This window comes from Oryza sativa, chromosome 2 (genome assembly GCF_034140825.1).
Source record: "Oryza sativa Japonica Group chromosome 2, ASM3414082v1".
NCBI lineage: Eukaryota > Viridiplantae > Streptophyta > Magnoliopsida > Poales > Poaceae > Oryza > Oryza sativa.
This window is the reverse complement of record NC_089036.1, coordinates 27872768-27900637: the sequence shown is the minus strand read 5'-3', so window position 1 is coordinate 27900637 and position 27870 is coordinate 27872768. Positions and strand designations below refer to the sequence as shown.

Genomic DNA, 27870 nt, shown 5'->3' with positions numbered 1-27870 from the left:
ATCATTATTGAAATAAGAAGTTCAAACTATACTATGTTTCCAAATGAGACTTTTTCAGTATTTTGGACGCGGCCTTGACTATAGATTTTACTTATAGCAGAGAGTCTCAACATTTTGGATTCAAAATTTTGAGATGACCCATCGTTTTTATGCCCAATTTATATCTTAATACTAAATGTTCAGCGGCTGATTGTGATCGGGGATCTAAAAAACCGTCGCAAGTTTTTTTAAAAAAACTTTCAGACGTAACTATAGTATAATTGAAGTGTAATTATATTGTAACTACATTGTAACTGTACTGTAACTATACTATAATTGCACTGTAACTACACTTTACCTACAATATAACTTTTAAAACTTGCATTCAACGATGCTTTGGTTAGATAGTACTGTGATCTTACGCATGATACGTGTGAAGATTTTTTTATAGTATTTTTTCTTCATGCATAAATTTTGAGATGATCTGATGGTCACAAATCTAAAAGTTTTAGGGGTAAAAAACTTACCAAAAGTTTTCTAACAAATCCGTTGTGGTCATACTAGTGCGGATTCATGGGCAGTACTTACTCAACAGTGAGGTCAAGGGCTAGTTAAAGGCTAGTTGAAGACACGTAGCGTCCCATCATTTTTGGCGTTAAGGCCCATAATTTTGTCTCTTGAAGCTTTCCAAGTATATGTACGTAGTCTGGCAAGGTCAATGACACGATCCAAAAGGCCTTGCTTTTGCTCGAGCTCTCATTTCCACATGCCCCTCACTTCGTGAAAAGAAGAGAGTACTGGATGGACTACTCCGGTTTAAGGATGCTGAAATTAACGCTGGATGCAGTTCGTTACCAAATGTGTCGTGCTAAATTTGCCGGACTCTAGTTAATGCTTACTTAACCATACATGCATGTCAAATTAGTAGTACAACATGTTTTCGTTTACTACTATATATAGTCACCATTTGATGCAGAGCACACATGCTACAGTTATTTTTAGCACGCACAATCATTGTGCGCAGTAACTTTTCTTTGCGGGGAACATATATATCACTTCACTTCAGTAAATTAACGTCTATTCTAGTCGCTCAGATCGATCAGCACCATCTTTCTCTCAGATCAATCAGCACCATCTTTTCACAACATGGCCGGATCGAGTCAAACTAGAAAGCAACATCGTATCACCGGGGAGATTCCACACCATATGCAGAGCTCGACGACATCGACGCGGCCGATATTACGCGTACAGCAACCTCACAAGCGCGCCGTTATTCCCTCCCCTCCAACCTTCCTCGATCGTATATATGGCAGCAGCGCAGCACGTCGTCGTCGTCCGGCCGGCCATCGACGTCACGCGAGCTGGTCAGGCCATCCACAGTCGCTTGCTTCAGCGACACCCCGACCGAGCGAGCCAGCGAGCGCGGTGGGTGTCGCCATGCCGTGCCGATCGGGTAATCAGTCGGCGAGCGGCCGTGATCGATCGAGCTCGCAGCCTCGGACTTCAAACATGTCGGCGCTCGGTTGCATCCAAGACCAGCCGAGGCGAGAACGACGAGCTGTGATGAGTCGGATCGGCGGACTGTAGCGTTTGGACTGGATCAGGGTCGTCGTCATGGTAGTAATCGCCTAATATAATCTCGGCCTGAAGGTTCGATAGTTACGTGGTATAGCCCACTGGCAGTACTATATGGATGCAGCCGTCAAAGCGTAAGAACAGCTAGCTGATGATCACTAGATCGGTCGTTTGTGTGATCGCGATCGCGCGCGCTTGGGCTGGATCTTCCTCGATGGCGATGAGGATCGAGAGCGATCGATATACACTCCACTCCAGTACAGGTACAGCATCGATCTAGGAGTAATCCAGCAGCAAACCTGTACAAGTGGGCATGCATACGCAGCTTGTGATCGATCGACGCCAGATTCTTTATGGTAAGTAGCAGTTGTTCTCGAGGTGACAGGTGGGCCCGCGGAGAGACGTGGCACGTCGCGAGGCGCACACGTCGGCAGGGACGTATGCCGTGCAGGGAGTTTTTACAGTTTGTCTTTGTGGGGCACGGAATAGTCCTGGTGCAGTGGTGTTCCTGCTCATGCATGCTCGATTGCTGCTGGCTCACTCTGCTCACGGTCTTCGAGCGCCAGTGGCTCCGTGGACCACGAAAAGGAAAGCGAAAAAAAAAAGAAGAAAGCAACAGCGACGTTTGCGAGATCTTTTGGCCGAGCAAGGCCTTGGATTGGACCACCCCCACCAAAATTGGGGGATGGAGCAGCGTCCTGATCCATCGCGTTTGGTACTACACAACTACTCATGCACGCTCCATATTGCGGCTCGCTCGTCCCAGCAGATCTTTCCAAATCGTTCCACATCACATGAGGCTAAAACTGGAATCTGGGGTACCTCAGGATTCAGGCGCACACAAAAATTATGTGGCCAACCGACGGCCGTTATCTTCGATCACCAAACGTAAGTACGTACTGTAACCCGTAAACCTATGGTGCAAATGGTCGATCGAGAGCCGTAATAAACGGGGCACGCACGACAGGGGCCAGGGAATGTCCCGCTGCCGCCTCGTGACCTGCTCCGACAGTCGACAGAGCAACTACAGTAGCACCAGCCCCCCGACCACTGGCGGTCTGCTACACAGTACTGCGCCCACCACCGCTCCTCGAACGCCGCGAGAGACCCGGGCGCTCCTCACGTCGATCGTCACGTGGCTCCTCCAGCCCCCTGGCCTGGGCCGGCCGTCGCCACCACCACCACGCCGCTCCGCCTCGTCCCTCGCGCCCGCCCCGGCCCGGCGCCTGTCGGCCACCTGCCGCCCACGCAGGGCGCACGCTGGCCATCCCGCGCGGTGCCATCGCCAATGCTTCGCGGCTGCGTTGCACAGCGGGTTAACACGTAGTACACGCTTGGTACTCCTGCGCCGCGATGATTCCCGCAAGAGAGACCCCCCCGCGCGCGACCCCAGCCCAACCGGCCTACTCTGCCGATCGAGCGAGCGCGGGCGGGACACCAACCGCGCCTCGTCTTGTCTTCTCCTGTGACGCCACATGCGTCGCGTGCCGTGAGTGCACGCGAGGCCGCGGCCCCTCCGGGCGGGAGAGGCGGGCGCTTCGCCCCCCGCTTTTACCGGCGATTGGCTCGGGGCCATCCGCTTTGGGCCGGCCGAGACTGTTCACTTCCCTCTCTTCTCCTCCACTCCTGTGGCCTCCTTTCGCGTACTACGCTTTGGCCCGCCCGCCGCGGCGTGGCATCATTGCGCGCTCGTTATCCCCGGTGCTTTTGCCTTGCCCAGTTGCCCTCCCTCCCTTTACCTTCGGTTGGCTTCTGTTACGTCGGGATCGGTGGCACTGCTGCTTTGGCGCCACATAAATAGGGGGATGAGTGCGTGTTTTGTTGCTCCTAGTACACTCTCGTTTGGTAGGAGTAAGTACTCCGTTCACCAACACCGTACCTCTCCCATTTTTGGTTTGACGACTTGTCAGGAAGGAACAACAGTGGTTTGTCTATGGACCATGAAGCAGGCTTTGGCCACGAATGTCAGCAGTATAGTGTAGGATTTGGCGTAGTCTATTTCGTTTGGATCTTGGATCGTATAACGTGCGATTCGGGGTTGATGGTCCGTGATCATCAGACGTGCTAGTACTTAGCAGCTTGGACGTCAGGGAGGCCTGCTTTAGTAACAGAATCCTTTGTCCTTTGTATTTGTCCGAGATCCCTAGGCCTAAATTCTCCGCGTGACGCGTGCTTTGCAACCTCTAATCCATTTGTAGAGGCCCAAAAGGAAAGTACTCATGTCCAATGACTATGGCCCATTTACATCTAGTTCAAAGCCTATTTGAGCCTCTATCTCGAAAGCCCATCAAACGACAAAGGGCTGATAAATCCTTTTTCGCCCAACCGGCGTGGAAGCCGGCCGCAAGGGGCTGACAAATCTTGTGCCTAAGGGTCCTTCGGCTAAATTGGACTCATGATAATCGGAGCGGGGCGACTGGGAGTGGCAGTTCAATGGGCGTTTCGAAATTTGTCAGCCCCTTTCGAAAGGAATAAGTTCACTTTAGGTCCCTTAATTTGTCGCCAGTCTGATTTTGTCCTCAGACCAGAAAACCGGATACAATGCATCCCCCAACTTTACAAAACCGTGCAGACGAGATCCCTCGATAGTATTGTGCCCGGTTTTGGATGACGTGACGCCTACATGGCAGGTTTGACTAGGTCCTCGTCCCACGTGTCATTGACGTGGCGTTTACGTGGCAATTGGATCCCGGAAAAATAATAAAAAAACATGGGACCCCAATTTCAGCTACATAAAAAAATAATTTTAAAATGGTGGGGCCCACATTTAAATGACACGTTAGACAAAGACCTAGTCAAAAGAAGCCACGTAGACGCAACCTCAGCCAAAACCGGGGTCAAATACTGCCGAAGGACCTTATTTAAACGGTTTCGTAAGTTGGGAACCCGTCGTACCCGGTTTTGCGATCAAGGGATGAAAATCGGATTGGGCGATAAATAAAGGGACCCAAAGTGAACTTATTCCCTTTCGAAATGACATGTTGGGAAATGGGGCTTTCAAAATTTAAGCTGTCTGAAAAAAAAATCTACGAAATACGAAAATCTTTTTTTTAAGTAGTGTTAAAAATATATTCGACGCCACACCAACTTATGACAAAGCTTTAGTGGGTTCTTTTCTCCCATTATCCAACTTCTACCCTCGTTTTTGAAGCGCATGTTTTCCGAACTATTAAACGATGCGTTTTTTGCAAAACTTTCTATAGGAAAGTTGATTAAAAAATCATATTACTCCATGTTCAAGGTTTTTTTATAGCTGATCCATTATAATTAATCATGTGCTAATAAATCATTCTATTTTTCGTGCTAAAGAGAAGTTTTGAACATGTAGGTTCGAACTCAGCCTTACAAATGCAGAGTTGATTGACCAAAAGCAGTTCATTACTTCACCGAGCTCTACAAAGATCTAGGGGCTGATCCAAGGCCCAACGACACTAGGCTTGCTAGTTGATCACACACTGCACTAGGCGATTGACATCCCCTATCTTCAAAGTTACTGTATCTTTGTCACTAATACGTGGATACAAGATTTATCGGGCTCATAGTAATGTTAAAGTCATGTGACTTCGAAGGTAGAGGATCCTAATCCCACACTAAGATTAGTCGAATGACTTTAATATTTTTATTAATTGTTCAACATTGTGTAAAATCTTTAACACGTGTTTTGCTATGCTCTAGGAAGTTTCAAGATCCGCCACTGCGAAGATCATATCTTTCCTACGGTATTCAGCGGTAACATAGCAATAAGGAAAATTATCTCAAGTTGCATAAAATCTGAAGGACACTTCCTCTCGGTGATCGGTGAGCATTTCCTCCACCAACCGCCGTGCGCCACCCACCGGAGGGGAAAGGCCAGATTAAGTCACCATCAATCTGCAGATACATGCCTCTAGAGAGTAGACTAGCTCCTATGTTGTTCTTTGTCGCGTGCTGGAAAGAATTCGCTCGTACGATATGCGTTTGGTCGTTCCACTACTTATGTGATAGGCGGCTTGGCATCTCAATATGAGCCGTCGTCCTCCCGACCGAGCCCTAGCAAAGCATGATAGCGTCTTTTGCACCACGATAAGTGCTCTCTTCTTGCACTCACCAGCCATCCGTTCAGGCTGCGGTCACTTTAAACAGAGTCGTGAACAAAATTGCCGCCTTTGCAGGACGTGGAAAGGCCTCTTAATTAATCACACCAATATGTTAGTTGGGTGATGGTCTCCTTTACTTTCTCTAAACTTTTGACGGAGTGAGGAAGTACTAGTATATATATGGTGAAGATGAGCTAGATAACTGTGTATCGTCTGTTTTTCTTATCATGTCTCCATGGCAAAACAATCGAAAGCGTTATTGTGGATGCCTTCGCTTCGATGGACTTTCCAGCCTTGGAAGATTACCATCGTCGAACAATCTCGCAAATCGATATCTGGTCTCTGTTGTGTGCATGCCAACACGCACGGCGCCACGGCCTGTCGTTGGCCTCAGCCCTGAGCTGGATAACAAATTAAAGCCGGCGTTGGTGACTTTTGGTGACTGGGTGAGGAAAATGGCAAGACATGCGCGTACGAATCGACGGGGGAAAAAAATTCGGTTCCTGTCTCCGCGGCAGGTCAGCCTGGTGTTTGACACCGTCGAGGTCAAAATTTTCAGGTCCAAATTTGCAATGGTGCTGATCGAGACCAAAATTATGAGTGCCGCACTAAAGGACTGTAATTTTACACCAAGTATATATCTTTCCTGTCTCCAATCTTTTACCTTTTGATATCTTTTTTCTAAAGATTGGCGGAAATTCTCTTAGCAGTGGTCTCAATGTCTCACATTTCAAATTCGATGCACGTATGTTTGATTTTTTTTTTCGCGTGGTAATGAGGCCGAAAGAAATCAGATCCGGAAAAAAAATGTGTTAGTACAAGCAGGTGAGAATAGATCACATAACTTATTTGGCTTGCTGTTTTTTTTTTGCGGGGTATTTGGCTTTCTGTTCACCCACTACAGTCTATACAGAGGGGTTTAAGAGCCCCGATCGACAGGTTTCTTTGAGGGATTTTCTTCTTAATTCAAAGATGGATGGCTATCCCCTCTTGACTATTGCTGTCTTTTCTAGCACAAACGGTGCCATGCCTCATTATTTCGCAGTTTCATGTGTTCCGTATGTGGTTGGCACCCTGGATTCTATCAGTGCCAAGGGCAGGTTTAGTTTGTGGCCTAAATTGGCCTTACCAATTTTTGTCAATGTTAAATTTTGGTAACTTTTAGCATGACTAATTTTGGCAAAGGTAAAATTGTGTTTGTATTGAAGCCAAAATAGCCTAAATTAATGGTTGAAATGGCCTATTTTCTTAGGCATGTCAAAATTTGGCTCCAAACCAAATGGACAATAAACACTTTTGAAATTGCCAAATATTGGTAAGACCAATAGATCTCAAACAAAACCAGCCCTAACTGACAAATTAAGTGATGCCATCATCCTCGTCCTGTTTTCATGTTTCACCTGACGATGTGGTACCTTGCATCCATTAGTTTCTATTGCCCATCTAATCTTGTTTGGTTGTAGTACTATGAGACAGTCCAATTTTGCTTCTCCTGCAGGACTACAATATTCTAGAGAGACATCTCCATGTCACACTAGCTATAGCTGAACATGATACATTGACACATCAGCCAGCAGAGAGCGCGAAATCCTGGGGTGCACACTGCTGCAACAACAGCAATCCTTCTTTTCCACTAAACACAGGTCACCTCTTTCCCACATCCATCGAAATATCATCCCATTACTAGTGGTTTCAAGTACAAGAGGGTACATTTCGCTTGCTTTTCCAAGCCCGCAAGATTATACTAAAGGAGAGCCTCCATTCCGACCATTAATTATGTTTTGCTCCTACAATCACTTTTACTTTAACTAATTTAACCTAAACCATGATTAGACCGAGGATTAATTATAACATGGGATCACAAAACACAATAAAAAAGATCTGACTATAGTGAGTGGGATTCCCTTTTCCCCAAGCATGATAGCAACCCTCATTTTGTGATCATTTTAACCCTTGTGCGCTTACCGAATTAGCTTTTAATCTACATAATCCGACGGACAGATGCTCCGATGAGAGACCAGATCAGAGGAGGATAATTAGCAACCTCTTTTGGTTAATTAGTGCGCAGCGCGCTAACAAGTTAATTAATCCAAGCCATTTTTTAAGATAGGGTTTTCCGGCTAAACTTCACAAGATGATAGGTTAGATGATCTGGGTTTAAAGTTTTACCCCTCTAATTATTTAATATTAGGTTATTCTTTAATATTCGCGTCTTTTAATCCAAGCCATTTCTGCCCTACGCTGAGCGAAGCCGCGCAGCCATGCATGTGGACAGCGCCGACGTGTCAATACATCGACGCTTCTGGACCTCCACGTAGGAAGGCTTCAGTGCCATGTCAGCGCGTGCAAATGCTTCCAGCATTGCAGATAAAGATCTGCCGGGTCGTGAAGGCAGAGGTGGTGATTGATTAGCAAGCGATATAGCGATATAGTAAGAGGCAGACCTGCGTTCGCGAAAAAAGTAAGAGGCAGACCTAATGTGTGATCAGTATAGCGCACGTACTACACTGGGTCCCGTCAATCGTGGTGGCGCCTGCCGAACCTATCGTTTTACGACGCAAATGTGTGGATGCATCATTCAATCTTGTGGTAACTATGAAATTAAGCTCCCATGCTACGTCGCTACTCCGTTGAGCTCGATCTCATCACGTTTCTTTCAAGTCTCAAGCAGGCTTTATTTGGTCCGATGCTATGCGGTTCTCTTTCAGTTTCAGGTACGCATAACGTACGTACTTGGACATACACTGCCGCAGTGGTTAGGGTTGAAATTTGCATATATAATTTGAAAATAGATATTTTTTTAATAGATACCGTTGTTGAATGTTGATACTATGTTTAACCATTCGTTTTGTTAGAAAATTTGTGCAAGTGTTATTTATTCGGTCGTGAGTTATTTGTCATTAAAAACTTTAAACATGGCTTATATTTGCGTATATTTATATTAAATTTTTAGATAAAACTAATGGCAAACGTTATATCAGCATCATCTATTTAGAAAATGGATATAGTACATTGTTAGTCTTATTTTCTTAAACTGGTGTGTTTTAGTCATTGTGAGAGGGTCAAACGCATTTTTAGGCCTGCTTAGCAGTTAGTATAGTAATAGTGTCTCGTCCGTACCTTGCTCACTATTTTAGTGGTTCAATAGTTCAGTACAGTGTTCGACTGACAATAATAGTATGTTGTCACGGAATGGCAGCTGAATCGGTCGTGAAAACTCGGTCAGAATTTTAATTCCTTGCATGTGGGCTTCGTATTTCCTTAAACCTTTTCCATTAGAGCATTTATTACATGTCTTATTAGGACATACATAATTTGTAAATAAGGGGGTGTTAAGCCTCTTGAGAAGTAGTCTATAGATTGTGAAGGTGATCCATATAGGAGGCTTTTGTATAAGCTGGATTAAAAAAACTAGTTAATACCTCACGCTTTATTGTGGATATGTGAATGAATACATTTTATATATTATGCAAATGATAGATATATATTTAAATAATACGAAAATAATGTGCACATAATGATTTTACATTGCTTAAATATTGAGTTTTAAAAATACAATAAAATTGTAAATGATATGTCATATTTGCATGATATTTAAAATATTGTAGATAATAATTATTGGTGGGTAATGACGTGGTACGCTTGCATATGATTTGAAATACTCTAGATAATATTACTAGGGTAACGATGTGACACACTTGCATGCTAAGCTTTAAAAGTTAGCAAACATCAACTTTATAGAAAGATATGATTGATTTTCTCTCCAGTTCTATTGCTTTCTAGTCTCATATACATTGTGGAGATGTCAAATATACTCGTTGGGACTCGCCGGGGCCACCATAATACCTGATTTTGATATATGCATTGATGATGCCCTTAGCCCTAAAGCGGCAGAGGCAGCTGATAGGATTGCCGCCCAGGCTCCGTTGCTAACACATCCACTACAAGTCTACAAATTATCATTAAGGCTCGTAAAAAAAATTGTTATCGTTGGAAAACGCTATTGTTAGTTGTCTGAGCTTGATAATGCTGTTGGCTCCGCTACTACTTGCCGATCCACGTTAATTAATGACAAGTTGTGATGTGTCCAAGACCAGGGCATTTTTGGTTGGAGAAATACAAGTGGCTGTGCAGGAGCAATTCAAAGAATATACTACCTTTGTTTTTTAATAGATGACGCAGTTGACTTTTTCTTACATGTTTGACCATTCGTCTTATTTAAAAATTTTATACGAATGTATAAGATATAAATCACACTTAAAGTACTATGAGTGATAAAATAACTCATAGCAAAATAAATTATAATTACGTAAATTTTTTGGATAAGACAAATGGTCAAACATGTGAAAAAAAAGTCAATGACGCATCTATTAAAAAATGGAGGGAGTATATATATAGGTTCGGTTCCTGTACCGATAGGCTAATTAACCAACTATCATTAATAGGGTCATTAGCGGCTGGATTACCAAAGTAATTAGTACATTTTACTATTTTTATTAGTTGAGTCTGTCAGTCCGAACAGACTTCATGTGGGCCTGCGTGCTCCTTTTATTAAGAGCTGATCTCATCTGCCCTGTATCAGTGGAGGAATTTTTTGTGTCGTTCTGTTGAGAGTTCTCCAGGAAAGCTGATGGCTATCCCATATGCGAATTGAGATTATTGCTGCCGCCGTGAAGGTTGGAGAAGAAGCTAGGTCTGGAGATTATTTTCCTGGTCTTGCTACTTGGTACATGTTAGTGCCCTTTCTTCTGATCGTGTAGAAAGCACGGGTAGAGGATTATTTTATCTAGGGTTTGGTCTTCAACTGTTATACGCCGAGCTCTCGATTATTTGGTTTGTTTCCTGCTGAATTTTATCTATATATGCAAGTCTAGTTAATCTATCAGCGTTGAGATTAATTACTGGAGTTGTGATTTTTATTAGCTGCTGATTGAGATAGTTGGTGACCTCACGTTGCCTGACAAGTTCAGAAAGTTAATTTGTTAATTGCTATTGGTACCGTTAAAGAGAGGGATAAAATCAGGGTACTCACTGTTGGATACTGATCAAGTGGTCGCATAGGAGAGAGATGAGAAAAGTTGACTGGGTTTGCATCACTGTAGAAAGGGCATAGCACTGCCAACTACTCCCTCTACGAAAACAAACACGTAGCATCCCAATGTGGTGTTAAGGACGAAGGCAAAAGAAAAAAAAAGAATTAGTATTGTTTTGTGAGATAAAAAATAAAGAATTAGTGAAACTCTACCACACTTGTGAAGCATCAAAATTTTTACCATTTCAACCTAAAGTTGGTTCTTACCATAACTGCGACGTGTCACACATTTGAGAAATTAGACCCCTTCATCATCGACTCATGACATATCACACTTTGCCAAAACTTCCATAGCAAACTGTGAACGGCACCCAATCAGCCTCTAAAATGTCTTCGGATTCAACCCGTGACAGAATAGCAGGTACGTACAGCACGAGCGCGCGACACTGTTGCTTTCTGTTGATCTGAAGCTTCCGGTTACTATTGGTGTCGTACTTTCGCAAGTAAAAACGAAATGATCCGAGTCCACACATGCATGTATGTACTTAAGAGAAAACTGAATATATATTCCATAATTTACATATTCTGCATAAACAACATTTTAATGCGCAGCAATCTGTAAGTCTCTGTACTACTACGTTGTGGTGGTTGATTTTATCAGTTATTGCCAAGATAATTAGGGAGAGATAAGTTACATCGTTCTCTTCCCTAACAAAAAAGAAACAAATAAGAAAATAAAAGATAAGAGATAAACGTTACTATGATAAGTGGTAACAAACTTAGGTGATGTTCTATTCTCCTGTAAACGAAGATGAAGATAAAAATTAAGTTTTTACGCAAAACTAATTCTTGTAGGAGCTTCTGCTATATGTTAGGCTTTGTGGTTGAGTAGGAATGATATGGTTTTTAACAAATCACTATCTGCTTCATATATGCAGGCAATTTTCAGGGCAACATATTGGCTCCGATTTTGGTCACAGTTGCAAAAGTGTGATGAAGATGGAGAGCTCTTGAAGGTTGCATGCCGTAAGCTTGAGACGACGGTTATGCAACTTTTTGCCAACCATGGATGGAGGTTCACAAATATACTTGAATAATTGTGTGTTCCTTATCTTGGTCTGGTCACTTTTATAATGTTTGGGTGTGTTTAATTCTATTTGAACTACACTCTTTGTTCGAGTGATAGAATGTAATAATTGGCTGTAACTCTGTTGAGCAAAGGCCGGATGTTATCTATTCCATTATCTAAAAAAAATAACGTATGATTAATAGATTAATATTATATTTTAGAGCAACTTTCATATTGAAAGTTTTTGCACGAAACGTATCGTTTAGCAGTTTGAAAAGCGTGCCATGAGTATCCAAATTTTCATTCACTTTTTTTTAGTGGAAACGAACAGGACCTAGAGTTCTATCCGGATTACCCCTGAACCCCACTAGTGCAAATGAAAGGAAAGAAAGTGTTGAGAAGAAGTGACGACTAATTCCTACGCTAAATCCCAAAACCCTAATAGAGTCCGATTGATGTATTGCACTAGAAGGGATTCGTAGTGCTATGTGCATTAGCGTTGCATCCTCTACCCGACGTACAGAACACAGGGAAGAAAAATAGGAAGAAGGGAAGAAGGACAAAAGGAAGAAAATGAACAGAAGCAACTTATGGATTCAATTCATTTGGTCAGTAAACACCTTAATTTACATTTATATCAAGGTGATTACTCCCTCTGTACTCGTAAAGAAAGTCGTTTAGGTTAATGTTTAAGACAAACCTTGAGAATATAAATCATAAATAACTCTCAAGTTGAGTTTGAAAATGTAAAAATTATATGAATAGATTTGTCTTGAAAAATACTGTCATAAAAGTATACATATATCACTTTTCAATAAATATCTATTATATTATTAAAGGAATAAAAAAGGACCCTCCACGTTCGCTCTCATGGCCTAGAAATTCTCACATTAATCGGAGAAAAAGAAAAGACAGAGTCCATATAGAAATACAATGTAAAAATAGCTGAAATTCGGAATTAAAAAATAAGGAATATTAGAAGAGGAGACTAGAGTCCATATAGAAATACAATTTAGAAATAGTAGAAATTCGGAATTAAAAAATAAGGAATATTAGAAGAGGAGACTAGAGTCAATATATAAATACAATTAGAAAATAACTGAAATTCGGAATTAAAAATAAGGAATATTAGAAGTAGAGTATAGAGTCCATATAGAAATACAATTAGGAAATAACTGAAATTCGGAATTAAAAATAAGGAATATTAGAAGTAGAGTATAGAGTTCATATAGAAATATAATTAAGAAAAAAATAGAAATTCGGAATTAAAAAATAAGGAATATTAGAAGTAGAGTATAGAGTCCATATAGGAATTTAAAACTAACTAAAATTTGGAATAAATATAATAAAATTAAAAGTAGAGTTTAGAGTCCGTATAAAAATATAATTTACAAATATCTAAAATTCGAAATTAAGAAAAACACGGGAAGAAGAGTTTAAAGTCAATATAGGAATATAATTTAGAAGTAACTGAAATTCGAAATTAAAAATTAAAGAATATTGAAAGATGAGTTTTAGAGTCCAAATAGAAATACAATTAGAAATAATAAAAATTCAGAAATAAAAATAAATAATATTACAAGAAGAGCATAGAGTGTATATAGAAATACAATTTACAGAAAATTCGGAATTAAAAAAATAAATATTAAAAGACGAGTCTAGAGTCCATATAGGAATATATATAATTTACAAATTACTAAATTTTGATATTAAAAATAATTAATAACTAACACGTAATACAATATAATATGAATATTACACATTAGTAGTTTTGTAAAGTTATTGCAAAATTTAAAATTATGTTGCCATTTTAATATATTTGAAAAATATAATGAGAAAATATATATGCTATTATATGAGAGAAAATATAATGATGCTAGCCGCGTAATCTGCGCGGGCCATCATGCTAGTTTTTATAGAAACAAGAAGTCAAAATTATGTTTTGGAGACCGTATCGCTGTTCAAAACGACTTCCTTTACGAGTACGGAGAAAGTATGTGTTAAGCTAAGTAAATTGGATCATGAGTAAATAATTCTAACACGTCATGTACTCATGTGTGCCTCCATTTTTTTCCGATCAATTCTTGAATGCCATCGTATATTTTCAAAAAGAGCTCGCTACATTATTACAGGCATATGGCCCTCTTATCTGAACGAGAAAGGGATGAGGCGAACATTATTCGGTAGTTGCTGCGCTTTGTCAAGTCGCACAAGCAGTTCGGCTGTGTTCCAGCAGCGCCAGGGCACAATTAATTGAACAATCATAGAAGAGCAGAGCAGCTTAGTATGCTGTGTGCCTCGGTGCTTGGCACCCACCCATCGATGAAGCCGGAAAAACGCGTCTCCGACACGGTAGCCGTAGCAGTGTAGAACCAAATGCCGAACAGCCTACGCGCGCACGAAGCAAGCACGCATACGATACGACGCGCTGCTGATTGTGCTGAGAACGTGGCGTCAATTCAGTTCGAACAATCTGATTGTGATGCCTGGAAAGTTCGACGTATTTATGATCCATTATATCTTTGCACAAGCAATTTTCTTTGATGATACTAGTAGAAATCAAACCAACCTCTACATCAAAGATGCAGGTATTCGATCGGTCACCACTTCTTATTACAATCGTGCAGCGCAAAGTTGTTTGATGTAGAAAAGAAAAGGAACTAGACTATACTAGGGGTGTAAAACACAACTTGTACTGGTACAGTTGCATATACTAGTGTGGAGTGAGTCAATTTGGTGGCTCGAAAATGTGCATGACAGTGCTTCACTTTGAACCGTGTGCCGCTGTGGGCAGTGGCCACAGCTAGGCGCTAGCAGCGTTATCCATTCCGCTCTAAAAAATCGATAACGTACGTATGTAGAAACCGGGGAAGGTGCCGTTTTTATGTGTATCTCGCTTTAGAACGTACGATTCAGAACATAAAGAGGAACGGGGATCTCTGTCTAAAGCAGAGAATATCCTAAGGTGCGTTTTCCTGCACCTTGCGTGCTCGCCGTATTTTGCCGGTTCATCTGGGACTCTACCAGAACGGGCAGTCCGGTGAGTGCCATAGCTTTGCGACTGTTCAGTTGAGAATGCAACCACCTGTGTGCAGGTAATAGTTACGGCCACTCTCACTCGCTCAGCTCCTTGGGTGAAGTCGAATGCGCAACAGGATACACCGGTGCACTGATATTTTACAGCTACCGAAGAAGGAAGTTTCGTGAATTAGTAGTGCGCAGCAAAGCAAAGATTCTGTGTCGATCGATCTCTTCACTACGTACCTAGAGAGCGCGCATGCACGGATGACGCAGCGTCCTTATCGGCGACGGTGATGCGCTGCCCGAGTGTGCTCGCCACTGACACCATCGTGATCGAGTCCACCCAGCAACACTGACCAGTGAGCATGCATTCACCGGAGGAGAGAAAGAGCTAGCAATCATGGCGGCGTCGCCGTACGCCAAAGTGCGGGAGGAGTACGTAGTACGGAGGCGCGATGATGTTGGTGACAAGCAAGGACGATGGAGATGGCCATGGGGTCCGGAGAAGCCGCTATCTATCGCGTTCTAGCTTAAGTACTAGTTGTAGTTGCAAGCGGGGCGGGGCCGGTTGGTCGCGCGCAAGTTGGCTATCGCGCGTCGCGCGCGCGTGATATTTCGGCCGCGCTAGCGGGCTAGTACTAGATCTGTTGGATACAGCTGCTGCCACTACCCGGCCGGCCTCGTACGCGCGCACGAAGTACGCTAGAGCCTAGATGAGTGGAGCTCTGGTTCTTTTCCGGTTCATGGCCAATCCCGTTGGAACTTGGAACTAGGTAATTTGCTCTATGACTCTAGCTAGGTCGTCTTCGAATGTTTCCTTCTCTTTTCCATCCGGTATAATAATTGACGGGAAAATCGTGCGGAGTGCGACGGCATGCGCCTTGCACGGCCGCCGCTGCGCCATCCGTTGCAACTCATCTAGCAAGGGAAAAGTACCAATGATGTATGGATACATAGGGGTGTCAAGAGGCGACCTAGCTAAGAGTATCTTCCAGAGCCTTGTCGAAACTTGATTTCTATTTGCTCATTTGGTAAGCTAGCTAGTTAAAAAGTTCTTCTCTATATTTTCCGTGTGCTCCAACAGTATCTCTCACTCTCTAAATTTTATGGGTCCACATGCCAGTGTCTAAACCCTCTTCTACAATAGCTGCAAATCAGGATGGGTGATGATGGCGCTCGGAGGCCGGAGAAGGAGGGGGCGACAAGTCGGCAAGGCGGAAGACAACGACGTGGGAGATCAGGGATGCGATGGGCCACCTGCTACTTTTAGCGGATGAAGGCCAAGTTAGTGTTGTTGTTGGCCTAACACTACGACGGATGGGGAGGCGTCGACGCAACGCACGAAAGGAAAGGCGGTGGCATTGCGCGCGGAAGGGGAGGCGGCGGCGCTGCGCACGGAAGGGGAGGTGGTGGCATTGCACTCGAACAGGGAGGCGACAATGCAAGTGAGCAATGCAGGAGAGGGAGAGACAATGCGAGAGAGTAGGGAGGGCGAGGGAGGGGAAAGGGGAGATTCGGACGGTAGGGCCCATAGATGGCCAACGATTTTGGCTGATCAGATTTGGCCAACAGGGAAAGGACTTTGGTCAAGTTGATAAGGGTGTTGGAGGGTTACTTTCTCAAGTTTGTCAAATTTTTTCTTGGAGAGCCATCTAGCAAAGCTCTTGGAGATGCTTCGAGTGATAAATGATTGATATTGTTGAAAAAGAGAGCAACATAGCATTTGTGCTCTCTATTGATGTTAATGATAAAGCTAACTGATAGCTACTCCCTCCGTATTTTAATGTATGACACCGTTGACTTTTCAACCAACGTTTTACCATTCGTTTTATTCAAAATTTTTGTACAAATATGAAAATACTTATGTCATGTTTAAAGAATATTTGATGACGAATCAAATCACAATAAAATAAATGATAATTACATAAATTTTTTGAATAAGACGAGTGGTCAAATGTTGGACAAAAAGTCAACAGCGTCATATATTAAAATATGGAGGTAGTATTAATTAAATCCATAGCGTTTAAGTATAGCTAACATGTACAGTAATCATATGCTCCTAACTCTTTTTAGGTCAACCATAGTTCATATAAACAAGATGTGATGGTTGCGGCGGCATCTTCAGCAATTCCAAATATATTTTGTATATATGTTGTTGTGTATTGTCCCAGGTGCTATGATTGTGGATGTAGTGGTAGCTAGTTGATTTAAGCAAAGTTTTTTTTAAACAAATTGATGAGCCACCAATTTCATTAAAAGAGCATGAGAAAACTATAGAGAGACAAAATATCTACAAGTTAGGACCGGAGATCCGGTCTAGCGACAAAGTTAACCAAGCGGTGAGCTTTCTAGCATCCATGAGTGCCTACATTTTGGCCTCCTCGCTGACTTTGGAGAATGGGCTAGACGCCGAGAGCTCCTTGTGCTGAAAGATCTTTGGTTCTTTTTTTTTCCATATCTCTCAGGAAACAGGCAAAGTTGTTTTAACTTTTTTCTGAATCAAACTTCTTTAGATTTGATTAAATTTGATTAAATTTATAGAAAACATTAACAACATCTACAATACCAAATTAGTTTCATTAAATATAATATTGTGTATATTTTCATAATATATATATTTTGTGTTGAAAATATTATTATATTTTTTTATAAACTTAGCCAAACTTAAGATAATTGATTAGAAAATATGCCAACTTTACCTAGCGGCTGACAAGTGGAGCTGCATGCAAGAAAGTCTATGCCCGGCTGTCATGGGCCATCAGTCAGCCTCCACGAGGTGCCGAGGTGAGACTAAGTGGGAGAGAACGAGGGGCAACATGTCACGTCCCTCCTATTCCTTCAGTTGACGTGGGCATGCGGGAGCCCGCGTGCGATGCCACGTCCTTGAAGCATGCGGTTGAGCTGCTTTCCAGGTTGCTGCACTCTGCAGTTAAATCATGGTGTTGGTCAAAGTTTATCCTCCGGACCCACCATTACCTATAAATGGGCGGAGTTCTCCACGGAGAGCCCAGGTAGAGGGTGTGCTTGGGCCCTAGCCTGGGGCCCTGAGTCGCTTGCAACTTGTTTCGGGGCGGGCTCCGTGATCCGGGGCACACTACATGCCCGGGGAATCCTTGGCCGCTCCAATGGCCAAGTCATAGGTTTTCTTGTTGATTTGGACGAGTTTCTCGAAGATGTCGTTGATGAAGGAGTTATGAACATAGCTTGAAGGAGATGCCAAAAATTGCAAGTTGTATCTTCAACTCTTTGAAGACATAGCTAGATCATATAGATCTCGACTCTCTTCTCGACACCTCGAAGATGTAGATAATATAAATCTCTTGAGTATATAGATATTGTCTGTCTCTTGAATATGTACTGTTGATGCCCTGAAGTCCTAGGAGGGTTAGGGACTTTAGTTCATATACCGTTGATGCCTCGAAAACCCAAGAGGGATGAGGACTCCAGTTTTCGTTCCTCTAGCATGTGGCATTTCATTGAAATCACACGAATAGAGTGGCATATTGTCCATTTTCTAGTTCACTGCTAATTATTGGAGGTCATTCAAATAGGAAGCAGGTGAAACAATCTATACTTTCTATATAGTTGGTACCCACTAATAATTATTAGAAGCTAAAGCTCAACATACAAGCATGCCACATCATCACTCACTAGCAATTACTGTTCTAACCCATTTAAAATCCCATGCAAGCATGCCACATCTTCACTCACTAGCAATTACTATTATAGCCTATTTAAAACCCATGTAAGCAATTCCATGCAAGCATGCCACATATTCACTCACTAGCAATTACTATTATAACCTATTTAAAACCCATGTAAGCATGACACATCATCTACAATATTATATTATAAAGATCAACAAGTATGTGCCAAATTATCTTCCTCACATTATTTTCTCAACATTTCAGCTTTCATCATTTCGACAATATTTAATATATACTTATCCATGAATCCCGCAGTAAAGCGCGGGGTATCACCTACGTAGACCCGCAGTAAAGCGCGGGGTATCACCTACGTAGACTATGCAATAAAGTCTCATTGGGACTACCTATTAATCTTTCAATAGATTTATAGTTTCGAATTAGAGAAAACAGGAAAAGAGCTAAGAGGGATCAAACCCAAGAACTTCTTTTCAAGGAGTGTCTCAACCATCGAGCTATGTCACATGTTGTTCATGTATTATAACACACATCTATTTGAACCGCTTTAAACCAGCGGTTTGATTGGTCCGACCAATAAACCAGTGAATCGTGTGCCTTAGCGGTTCGATCCTCGGTCTGGTCTTAATAACTATGCCAATGGATATAGCCCGTTTTAAATGAAATAACAAGAAAAAGAGACAAATATATAAAAAAAAATCGTAAATCTAGAAAAAAAACTGTTGTAAAATATAATTTTGGTTCACTGTAATTGAATGTAAGTGCTATGTAACTAAGTATAAGTACATTGTAACTGAGTATAAGTGCTCTGTAACTGAGTGTGACCGTAAATTGAGTACACGAGAATACGAATTTTGATGAAAGATTTTACGAACGAAAAAGTAAATGATAGAAGTCAAAAATCTATCGCAAGTAAAATAGTAAATCCGTTTTGCTTTTGCTTTTGCTTTTCGTCAACGAGCTAAACGGTTTCGAGCTTAAGCTTGTACCTGCATGTACCCTCACCACTTCACCAGGCTGCAGGCGTGATATCAATTCTGGTAACACGTTGAGCTTAGAGAGTTTATAGTCGCGCCCGAACACAAGCCACAAACGTAGAAGTGAGAGTTAAGTCAGATCAGGGACACAACAGTGCACAGACGTACGTGGCAGGCAAAACAAGGTGAAAAGAAATCGCACCATAGTCGTCACCGCACCTCGCCGTCCTATTGGCGATATCCCACTTCCCGGCATATTTCCAGCGGCAATCTTCTTTCCAAAATGCACTGTATGGTTGTTGCACTTTAGCCCGTTAGCCGCAGCTAACAGGTACCCAGCCTTTCGTGTGCTCAAGGTCGTCGTTGCCTGGCTGACACAAGCAGCGCAACAAGCGTTCTTTTGCATCGCCCTTGATCGTGCTCCCTTGTCAAAGTCCAATACGCCGGAGCTCTCATGGCTATATATACGAAGCCATATCATGGCTTCTCACTTCATTCCAACATAGGGAGGTAGATCACATTTGGCCAGAAGCCTTTGTCACGTTCCTCTCTTTGGAAACTAGCTTTGGTAGCTTGCTTTACTCTTCCTAGGAATATATCTGTGTGTCCAGAAAATAATTGCCACAGAAACGAAAGCAACGAGAGCAGAGGTCAACCCAGTCGTACTTACCAAAGGCGAGCGAATTGAAGCAAATTTAGGCCGCATTTTCGTTGCGTACATAGAGAATCGAGGCTTACAATAGGGACCCATCTGGTGTGTGCAGCGGCGCTCGTGTACCGGTCGCCATCAGCATGGACGCCGCCGCGAGGGAAGCGCAGGTGCAGGGCAGTCTGGAATGGCGGGTGACGGTGCCGGAGGGCTCGTCGGTGACGGTGGAGCACGAGGCCGGCGTCGCCGAGAGGGCGTGGGCGTGGGTGGTGAGGATGCTGGTCGCGGTCAGGGCGGCGGTGGCCGGCTTCGCCAGGAAGGTGTGGAAGATCGGCGCCGACGATCCCCGGAGAGCGGTGCACAGCCTCAAAGTCGGCCTGGCTCTCACCCTCGTCTCCATCGTCTACTACACCAGGCCCGTGTACGACGGCGTCGGCGGCAATGCCATGTGGGCCGTCATGACGGTTGTCGTGGTCTTCGAGTACACCGTCGGTGAGTAGTAGTACAACGTCGTGTGGTGAATTCTGCATGCTCTTGCATGTCAGTTTGCTGTGTTCCTCACCGTGTTTTTGTACACTCGTGCGTGTGTGCAGGTGGATGCATGTACAAGGGATTCAACAGAGCCGTCGCGACGGCGAGCGCCGGGCTGCTCGCGCTCGGCGTGAACTGGGTGGCGGACAAATCCGGCGACAAGCTCGAGCCGTTCATCCTCAGCGGCTCCCTGTTTTTACTGGGTACGTATTTGATAAGCCTACCTCCACCGTACGTAGTGCCCCTGTTTTGTTAGGCTCGTTTCGTAAGCCGTGACAAAGACTTGCACAGTCACATACTACGTGCAACGCTGACACCCAAGTAAAATAATGCGTGCGTGCGTACGTGCATGGTGAACAGCTGCGGCGGCCACCTTCTCGCGGTTCATACCAACGGTGAAGGCGCGGTTCGACTACGGCGTGACCATCTTCATCCTGACGTTCAGCCTCGTCGCCGTGTCGGGGTACCGCGTCGACCAGCTGCTGGACCTGGCGCAGCAGCGGATGTCCACCATCGGCATCGGCATCGTCATCTGCCTCGCCGTCTGCGTCGTCATCTGGCCGGTGTGGGCCGGCCAGGAGCTGCACCTCCTCACGGTGCGCAACATGGAGAAGCTCGCCGGCGCCGTCGAGGGCTGCGTCGAGGACTACTTCGCGGCGAAGCCCGCCGCGGCCAAGTCGGAGGGGTACAAGTGCGTGCTCAACTCCAAGGCGTCGGAGGACTCGCAGGCCAACCTGGCGCGGTGGGAGCCGCCGCACGGGCGGTTCGGCTTCCGCCACCCGTACGCGCAGTACACCAAGGTGGGCGCCGCGATGCGCCACTGCGCGTACTGCGTCGAGGCGCTCAACAGCTGCGTCCGCGCCGAGGTCCAGGCGCCCGAGCACGTCAAGCGGCTGCTCGGCGACGTGTGCACGCGGCTGGCCTCGCAGTGCGCGCGGGTTCTCAGGGAGGCGTCCACCTCGGTCGCCGCCATGACCAGCCCCAAGACGCTGGACTTCGCCGTGGCGGACATGAACACGGCCGTGCACGAGCTTCAGGGCGACCTGCGCGCGCTCCCGCCCGTCCTGGCCTTGGAACCGGCGGCGGAGATGTCGCTGATGGACGCGATGCCGCTCTTCACCGTGGCGTCGCTGCTGATAGAGATATCGGCGAGGATCGAGGGCGTCGTCGACGCCGTCGAGACGCTGGCCAGCCTCGCCAGCTTCAAGCAGGTGGAGGATGATGACGACAAGAAGGGACAAACCGAGATGAAAGTGCACCCGCTGAACGTGCCGGATGATCACGACGCGTCGACACATGAAAGCCAGACTACAACGAAGCACCCTGAACAGGTCTAAACTTTAAAAACGTCCATCAAATCAAACCGCACAAAATCAACCAGCGGGACGAGTCAGACCGGAAGAACACACGAATACATGATTGAATCTAAACTGGCTGAGCCACCGCTCTTTGCTAGCTTCTTCTGGTGATTAACAGAATAACTCTATCGATTTACAGTGGAGAGAATCTTGGCAACTTCATACCACGGCTTACACGACGAATAAAACCGGCTTACCACTGTCATAAAAGTCGGCATGTATCGTCGCATTCATGATGTACTACTACCTTGTACATATATTAACAGAACATTATTTGATATTTTTACAGGAACACTGCAAGGCATATGAGCTCAGATGTTCCCCTCTCCTTAAACGCCATGCACTCGAAATTCAGAGAAATTTTGAGAACATCATTATCTCATAAAAACTCAATCTACTCAACTGATTTTTATTCTTTCTCGGTTTATAAAACGAGTTTTATACTTTGGTTTTCTTTTTCTTCTTCTTTTTTTTTTTTTGAAAACTGTCGGTAGTAGCAGCAGTACGTACCAGAAGCAGGTACCGCTTGTACTCTACCAGAAAGGACCCAACATACGCACAAGCCGATAAGGTCGCTTTACAGGGACCGAGGGACAGGCCACGATTAAACATTTCCAAATACACTTTCGTCCGCGCGTTGCTGCCATTGCTTTTCTTTCTCTGGCAGTATGCACGGTTTTTGCTCTGTTGCAGTACAGCAGCGCCACGCACTAGGGGGATTTTGTGCGCATATATTGCCTCATGTTTCTGATCGCATCGCTGCGGATATTGATTTTATCTTGGATTTAATTTGGGCAATGGACATTGGACAGCCCGTATGGAACGGAAAAGTTGCCCATGTCTGCCTGATCAACGGCGGCGTGCTGCAAACCCATACAATGCACTACCTCCCTCCCTGCACTGCACCTGACGAGATCCAGAGAAAACCAGGATAGGAGTTGGCCCAGCCGGTTCGTGGCTAGTGGAGTACAAAATTTGTGCACTGAGTTTGGATGGAAGAAATAGGTAGATGATGATAATTCGGTCACACACATGCATGCACATACAAGTGTGAAATGGCAGCAGGGAGCACTAGCTCGACCGATCATTGATCAGTTTGATGATCTTTAGCCCGACCCGACTAATGAAGTGATGAGTGATAAGTGATGACAATGAGATAATGTTCCGCGGCATATCCGCTGGGTAATGCATAAGCATTAGCCAAAGTGGTTTGCGTGTTTATAAAGTTCTGACGATCTCTGAACATTATTTCGAGGAGATATATCGTGCATTCACGCGGGGATCGATCTTATACTTTCAGCTATCCTTGCATTATTTTTCTATGATCAACTTGACAGTCTTTATAAAAGGATTTCCGCATCGGTCATATGATCGGTACTACCAATCGTCTGCAAAAGGTTTGCAGGTCTTATTCGTAGGAGATAATTGTCCCTTGGCCGTCATAGTGATGTATCTCGTTCTTCGATCAGTGGAAGCTTCCGAATGACATATGATCTAGCTTATCCTTCAGATGATTGCAACGGGCCAACGGTAGTTCAGCTCCCATGGGTAAACCAGAAATGATTTCCTTGCAGATTTGATCAAGCTTCCCATGGCTGAAATCATGCTTAGGTATACATAAAACCTTTATTTTTTTGGATTTTTATAATCAAAGGATCTTCTTTGCTGATATACTGTGGATAAAGGCATAAAACCAATGTCGTCCAAAGGAACAGATCCATCTATTTATCTTGAACGATGAAATCTCATAGCAAATTTGGCGCTGGAGATTGAAACACCCCCCCCCCCCCAACTGTGAAAACCGATGTAATTTAACTCTCTCGACGATTTTAGAGGACAGTTTCGCTGACTTGGCGCTTTGGCTTGGTCCAATCCGCTAAGTCACCCTATGGGGCCCGCACGTTAGTGTCGCATACTCTTTCTTCTCTTCCTTCCCTTTCCCCGGCAAAACACGGCGGTGATGAGGGGAGGTCGTCGTCGCGCCGCCGCCCCCTCTTCCCCCTTCCGCTCGCCGCTGTAAGGGAGGAGGAAGCACGAGTGAGGATGAAGGCAGCGGTGAGAAGGGAGGCCATTGTCACACCACCGTCCCTCCCGCCACCACCTCTACCTCCCCTCCGCTGTCGTCCTCAACCCCATGTGGGGAAAGCCGCCACACTTGCTCCGCCAGCAACGCCCCGGCGGGCACTCCACTCCGTCTCATCCCATGCCACCTCCTCGCATCCCTCCCCGCATCCCTCCCACCATCGCCTTCGCCTCCCCACCGCTGTTGCTCTCAACCCTAGTGGTTACCCTGCTTCGTCTCATTCCACGCCATCACCTCCGCCTCCCCTCCGCTGTCGCCGCGTGCCTGATTTTGCCGAGATCCAAGAGAGGTAGGGGAAGAGAAGCGGATAGAATGACTGACAACTTCTTGCCTGCTTGAGGGCATAGGCGTGGCTGAAGCGGAAGAGAAGAGAAGACTGGCATGGTGCGGTGCCTCTTCCTGCCTTCCTCCCTACCAGCGGTGGTGAGAGGGGAAAGATAAATGTCACTGACAAGTGGGCCCCACAGGTGACTCCATAGGTTGGAACAAGTCAAAGCGCCACATTAGCGAAACCATCCTTTAAAACCGTTGATAGAGTCAAATTGCACCAGTTTTAATAGTTGGGGGATCGAGATATCTGGTATTACAGTTCATGGGTATGAATTAGATTGGGCCACTAGTTAAGGGGTATCAAAGTGGACTTATTCAGAAAAATCCTAGAAGATTTTTTAGAAGGAATAAGTTCACTTCATGACCCTCAAAAGTGACCCGAATCTAATCCATGACCCTAAACTGCAAAACCGGATATCTTCACCCCCAAACTATTGAAACCGGTGCAATTTGACTCCCTTGGTGGTTTTGGAGGGTGGTTTTGCTGACGTTTCAATAGTTTGGGGGTGAAGATATCCGGTTTTGCGGTTTAGGGCCATGGATTAGATTCGGGTCTCTTTTGAGGGTCATGAAGTGAACTTATTCCTTTTTAGAAACTGAAATTGTTGTAGAGAGTAGACACCGGGCTAATAGAAAGACCAGTGCTGCCTGGAAGCTATCAGCATCAGGCCCGCCTAATATTTCTGTCCAAGTCCAGATCTGATCTTGGGCTGTACATTTTCTCACCAAAGCCTGGTTTGGCTTGGGCCGAAAGTTCTTCACTAAGGCCCAGAGAAGCAGAGACCAACGTTTGAACATGTAGATACGTACTGGTGCAGCACTGCACCTCTGCACCACGGTTTTGAAATTGGAATCCTGCTAAAATGTTCTGCTTTGACACCTACTAGCAGCTTGTACCCCTTTTTGTCACTTGCTAAAATGTTCACTCTGTTCAAGGTGCGTGTTTGCCAGATTTTCCGGTGAGGCGGTGACTCGTCCGAACGTGCCACCTCGGCTTCTGGCTTATCGGTACCGTCAGCATCGTCGGCCGGCTTGAACCCCGCGAGTGTCGCCAGCGTGCCGACGGCGTGGACGACGCCCTCGATCCTCGCTTAGCAGCAGAGCAACGGTGAAGTGCTGATGACCTCTGCCAGCGACGTCTCCGACGCTTCCTCGGCTAGGATGGGCGGGAGAGCCCGCAGGTCGCTCTGCAGCTCGCGCACGGCGGCGTCCATCTCCGCCACGGCGAAGCCAAGGCCCCGGGACGTCGTCATCGTGGCGACGCAGGCGGACGCCTCCTTGAGCACCCGCGCGCACCACGCGCCAACCCTCGTACACGCATCGCCGAGGAGACGCGGGGGCGGGGCTCGCTGGCGCGACGACGCGCCGGCGCAGCTGATGAGCGCCTCGACGCAGCACGCGCACTGGCGCATCGCGGCGCCGACCTTGGCGTACTGGTCGTACGGGTGTCGGAAGCCGAACCGCCCGTGCGGGGGCCTCCCATCGCGCGGCCTGCTGAGTCCTCGGACGCCTTGGAGCCGAGCACGCTCTTGTACCCCTCCGACCTGGCCGCCGCCGCCGTGGGGTCGGCGAAGTAGTCCTCGACGCAGGCCTCCACGGCGGACGCGAGCTTCTCCATGTTGCGAGCGGTGAGGAGGCCCAGCTCCTGGCCGGCCCACACCGGGCAGATGAGCGTGCAGACGGCGAGGCAGATGATGACGCCGATGGCGATGGTGGCTATCCTGTCCAGCACCAGCGCCGCCAGGTCGTCGACGCGGTACCCCGACACGGCGACGAAGCTGTACGTCATGACGAAGATGGACACGCCGTAGTCGAACCGCGCGTTCACCGTCGGTATAAACCGCGAGAAGGTGGCTGCAGTAGCTGCAACATACGTAGTAGTATGTTGCCATGACCAGTGGCGTAGCCAGGAAATTTTTGTTGGGTAGTCCTACTTCATGGATCACAAGTTCACATCACATACTAAAATTTTTCAATCACCGTAAATCCCATATACAGATCAAAATTTAGAGAAAAGGCCATACAAAATTAGAAATATAGCAATTGGTGCATCTTTCATAAATAATTTCTCTGAAGCTTTTTTATTGTGTTTACTTGTTACAACCCTACATGTTTGTCAAGTGCGTCGGATTTGTTCCAATTTCTCGAACCAACCTTATCAAAACTACTACTTAATTTGCCAAAGAAATCCTACAAACTAAAATAAAATGGCAGCAAGTCAACAGCACATTCAGTGATTCACAAATCACAGTTCATAGTTCTAATTCACCAATTAGCACTATCACAAATCACAGTTCATAGCTCTAATTCACTAATTCACATTCCATAGCAAGTCAACGTCACACATTCAGTCATTCACTAACTAACTGATGCACAAATCACAGTTAGAAATATACATCTATTTGATTTCATAGGCTCATAGCTTCAATTCACCAGTTAGCACTTAAACTCACCTCGTCATAGGCTACTAAGGCAGCCGCTGGCACAGGCAGGGCAAGGGGGAGGAGCGGCAATCAACTAGGGCCAACCGGCCAGGGGCCTTGGGCTCCCGGCGCCGGCGACCAGCGGCGCTTGGCGGTTCAGCGGCGTGACGGCGCCACTAACCTCCGTCAGTCCGCCTCTCCATGGATTGAGCAGCCGGGAGGTCAACGACGGCAGCGGCTCAGTGCCTCGGCGGACAAAGAACGACAGGGGAGAGGTGGGAGCTGCGGAACCAATGCGAGGGCAAGGCGAGCTGGCGAGGCCGGGAAAGGAGGAACGGCGGCGGCATGGGCGGTCGTCACACGCGTGCGAAACGAAGTAGCGTCGGGTTGCAGCGAACTCCAAACCCTAGCCTTTCTAATTTTTCATTTCTTATTGGGCTGGCTTCTTGGGCTTAAGTCTGGGCTAAAATTTTTGGGGGGGTGGGGCTCCCTGGGCCAAATTCGGGGGTAGTCCCGAGCCCACCAGGACTACCCCCTAGCTACGCCAATGGCCATGACGATGTTGGACACGTACCCATCAAGATGACCGAGCCACTGGCGACGAACGGCTCCAACGTTTCGCCGGATTTGCTCGCCACCCAATGCATCCCCAGCGCGAGCGCGGCCGCGCTCATCGTCCCCGCGAATCTTTTGAGCCCCTTGTGCATGCTACCACCTACACGCGTACGTGCAAACCAAAGATAGCAAGCAAGCAAGCAAAGCCAAACTCAATAAGGCAGTAATCAAATGGTGCGTCGCACGGTCGTGAGTTGCGACTTTGTGGCTTTGTGCACGCAAATTGTAGTTTTTTTTTACCAACGGTGTACTCGAAGACGAGCACGACTGTCATGATGGCCCACACGGCGTTCCCGCGGACGCCGTCGTAGAGGGGCCTGACGTAGTAGAAGAGGGAGACCAGGGTGAGCGCGACGCCCACCTTGACGCCGTACGTCGCCTTCCGGGGATCGTCCGTGCCAATCTTCCAAACCTTCTTAGCGGAGCCGGACACCTTGGCTTGGAGCGCGGCCGCGCAGTAGACCAGCCGTGCCCGCGCACGCTCGGCCGG

The 27870-nt window shown here is 45.8% G+C and overlaps 1 protein-coding gene and 1 pseudogene across 1 annotated transcript; one reads left to right on the top strand and one right to left on the bottom strand.

The window, feature by feature from the left end:
• The first annotated feature begins 19885 nt into the window (after window positions 1-19885).
• Window positions 19886-22263, top strand: LOC4330288 (aluminum-activated malate transporter 10). Its single transcript, XM_015768188.3, has 3 exons — window positions 19886-20532; window positions 20634-20774; window positions 20932-22263. Exons 1-3 carry the CDS (start codon window positions 20184-20186, stop codon window positions 21906-21908), a joined length of 1467 nt encoding a protein of 488 aa, XP_015623674.1. The 5' UTR covers window positions 19886-20183; the 3' UTR covers window positions 21909-22263.
• Window positions 22264-24969: 2706 nt separating this feature from the next.
• On the bottom strand, window positions 24970-27870 carry LOC9271073 (aluminum-activated malate transporter 10-like; annotated as a pseudogene).

Coding starts and splice junctions, on each gene's coding strand:
- LOC4330288 (XM_015768188.3), top strand. CDS start 20,184: ATGGACGCCGCCGCGAGGGAAGCGCAGGTGCAGGGCAGTCTGGAATGG. Junction 20,533..20,633: donor GGTCTTCGAGTACACCGTCG/GTGAGTAGTAGT, acceptor GCGTGTGTGCAG/GTGGATGCATGTACAAGGGA. Junction 20,775..20,931: donor CGGCTCCCTGTTTTTACTGG/GTACGTATTTGA, acceptor CATGGTGAACAG/CTGCGGCGGCCACCTTCTCG.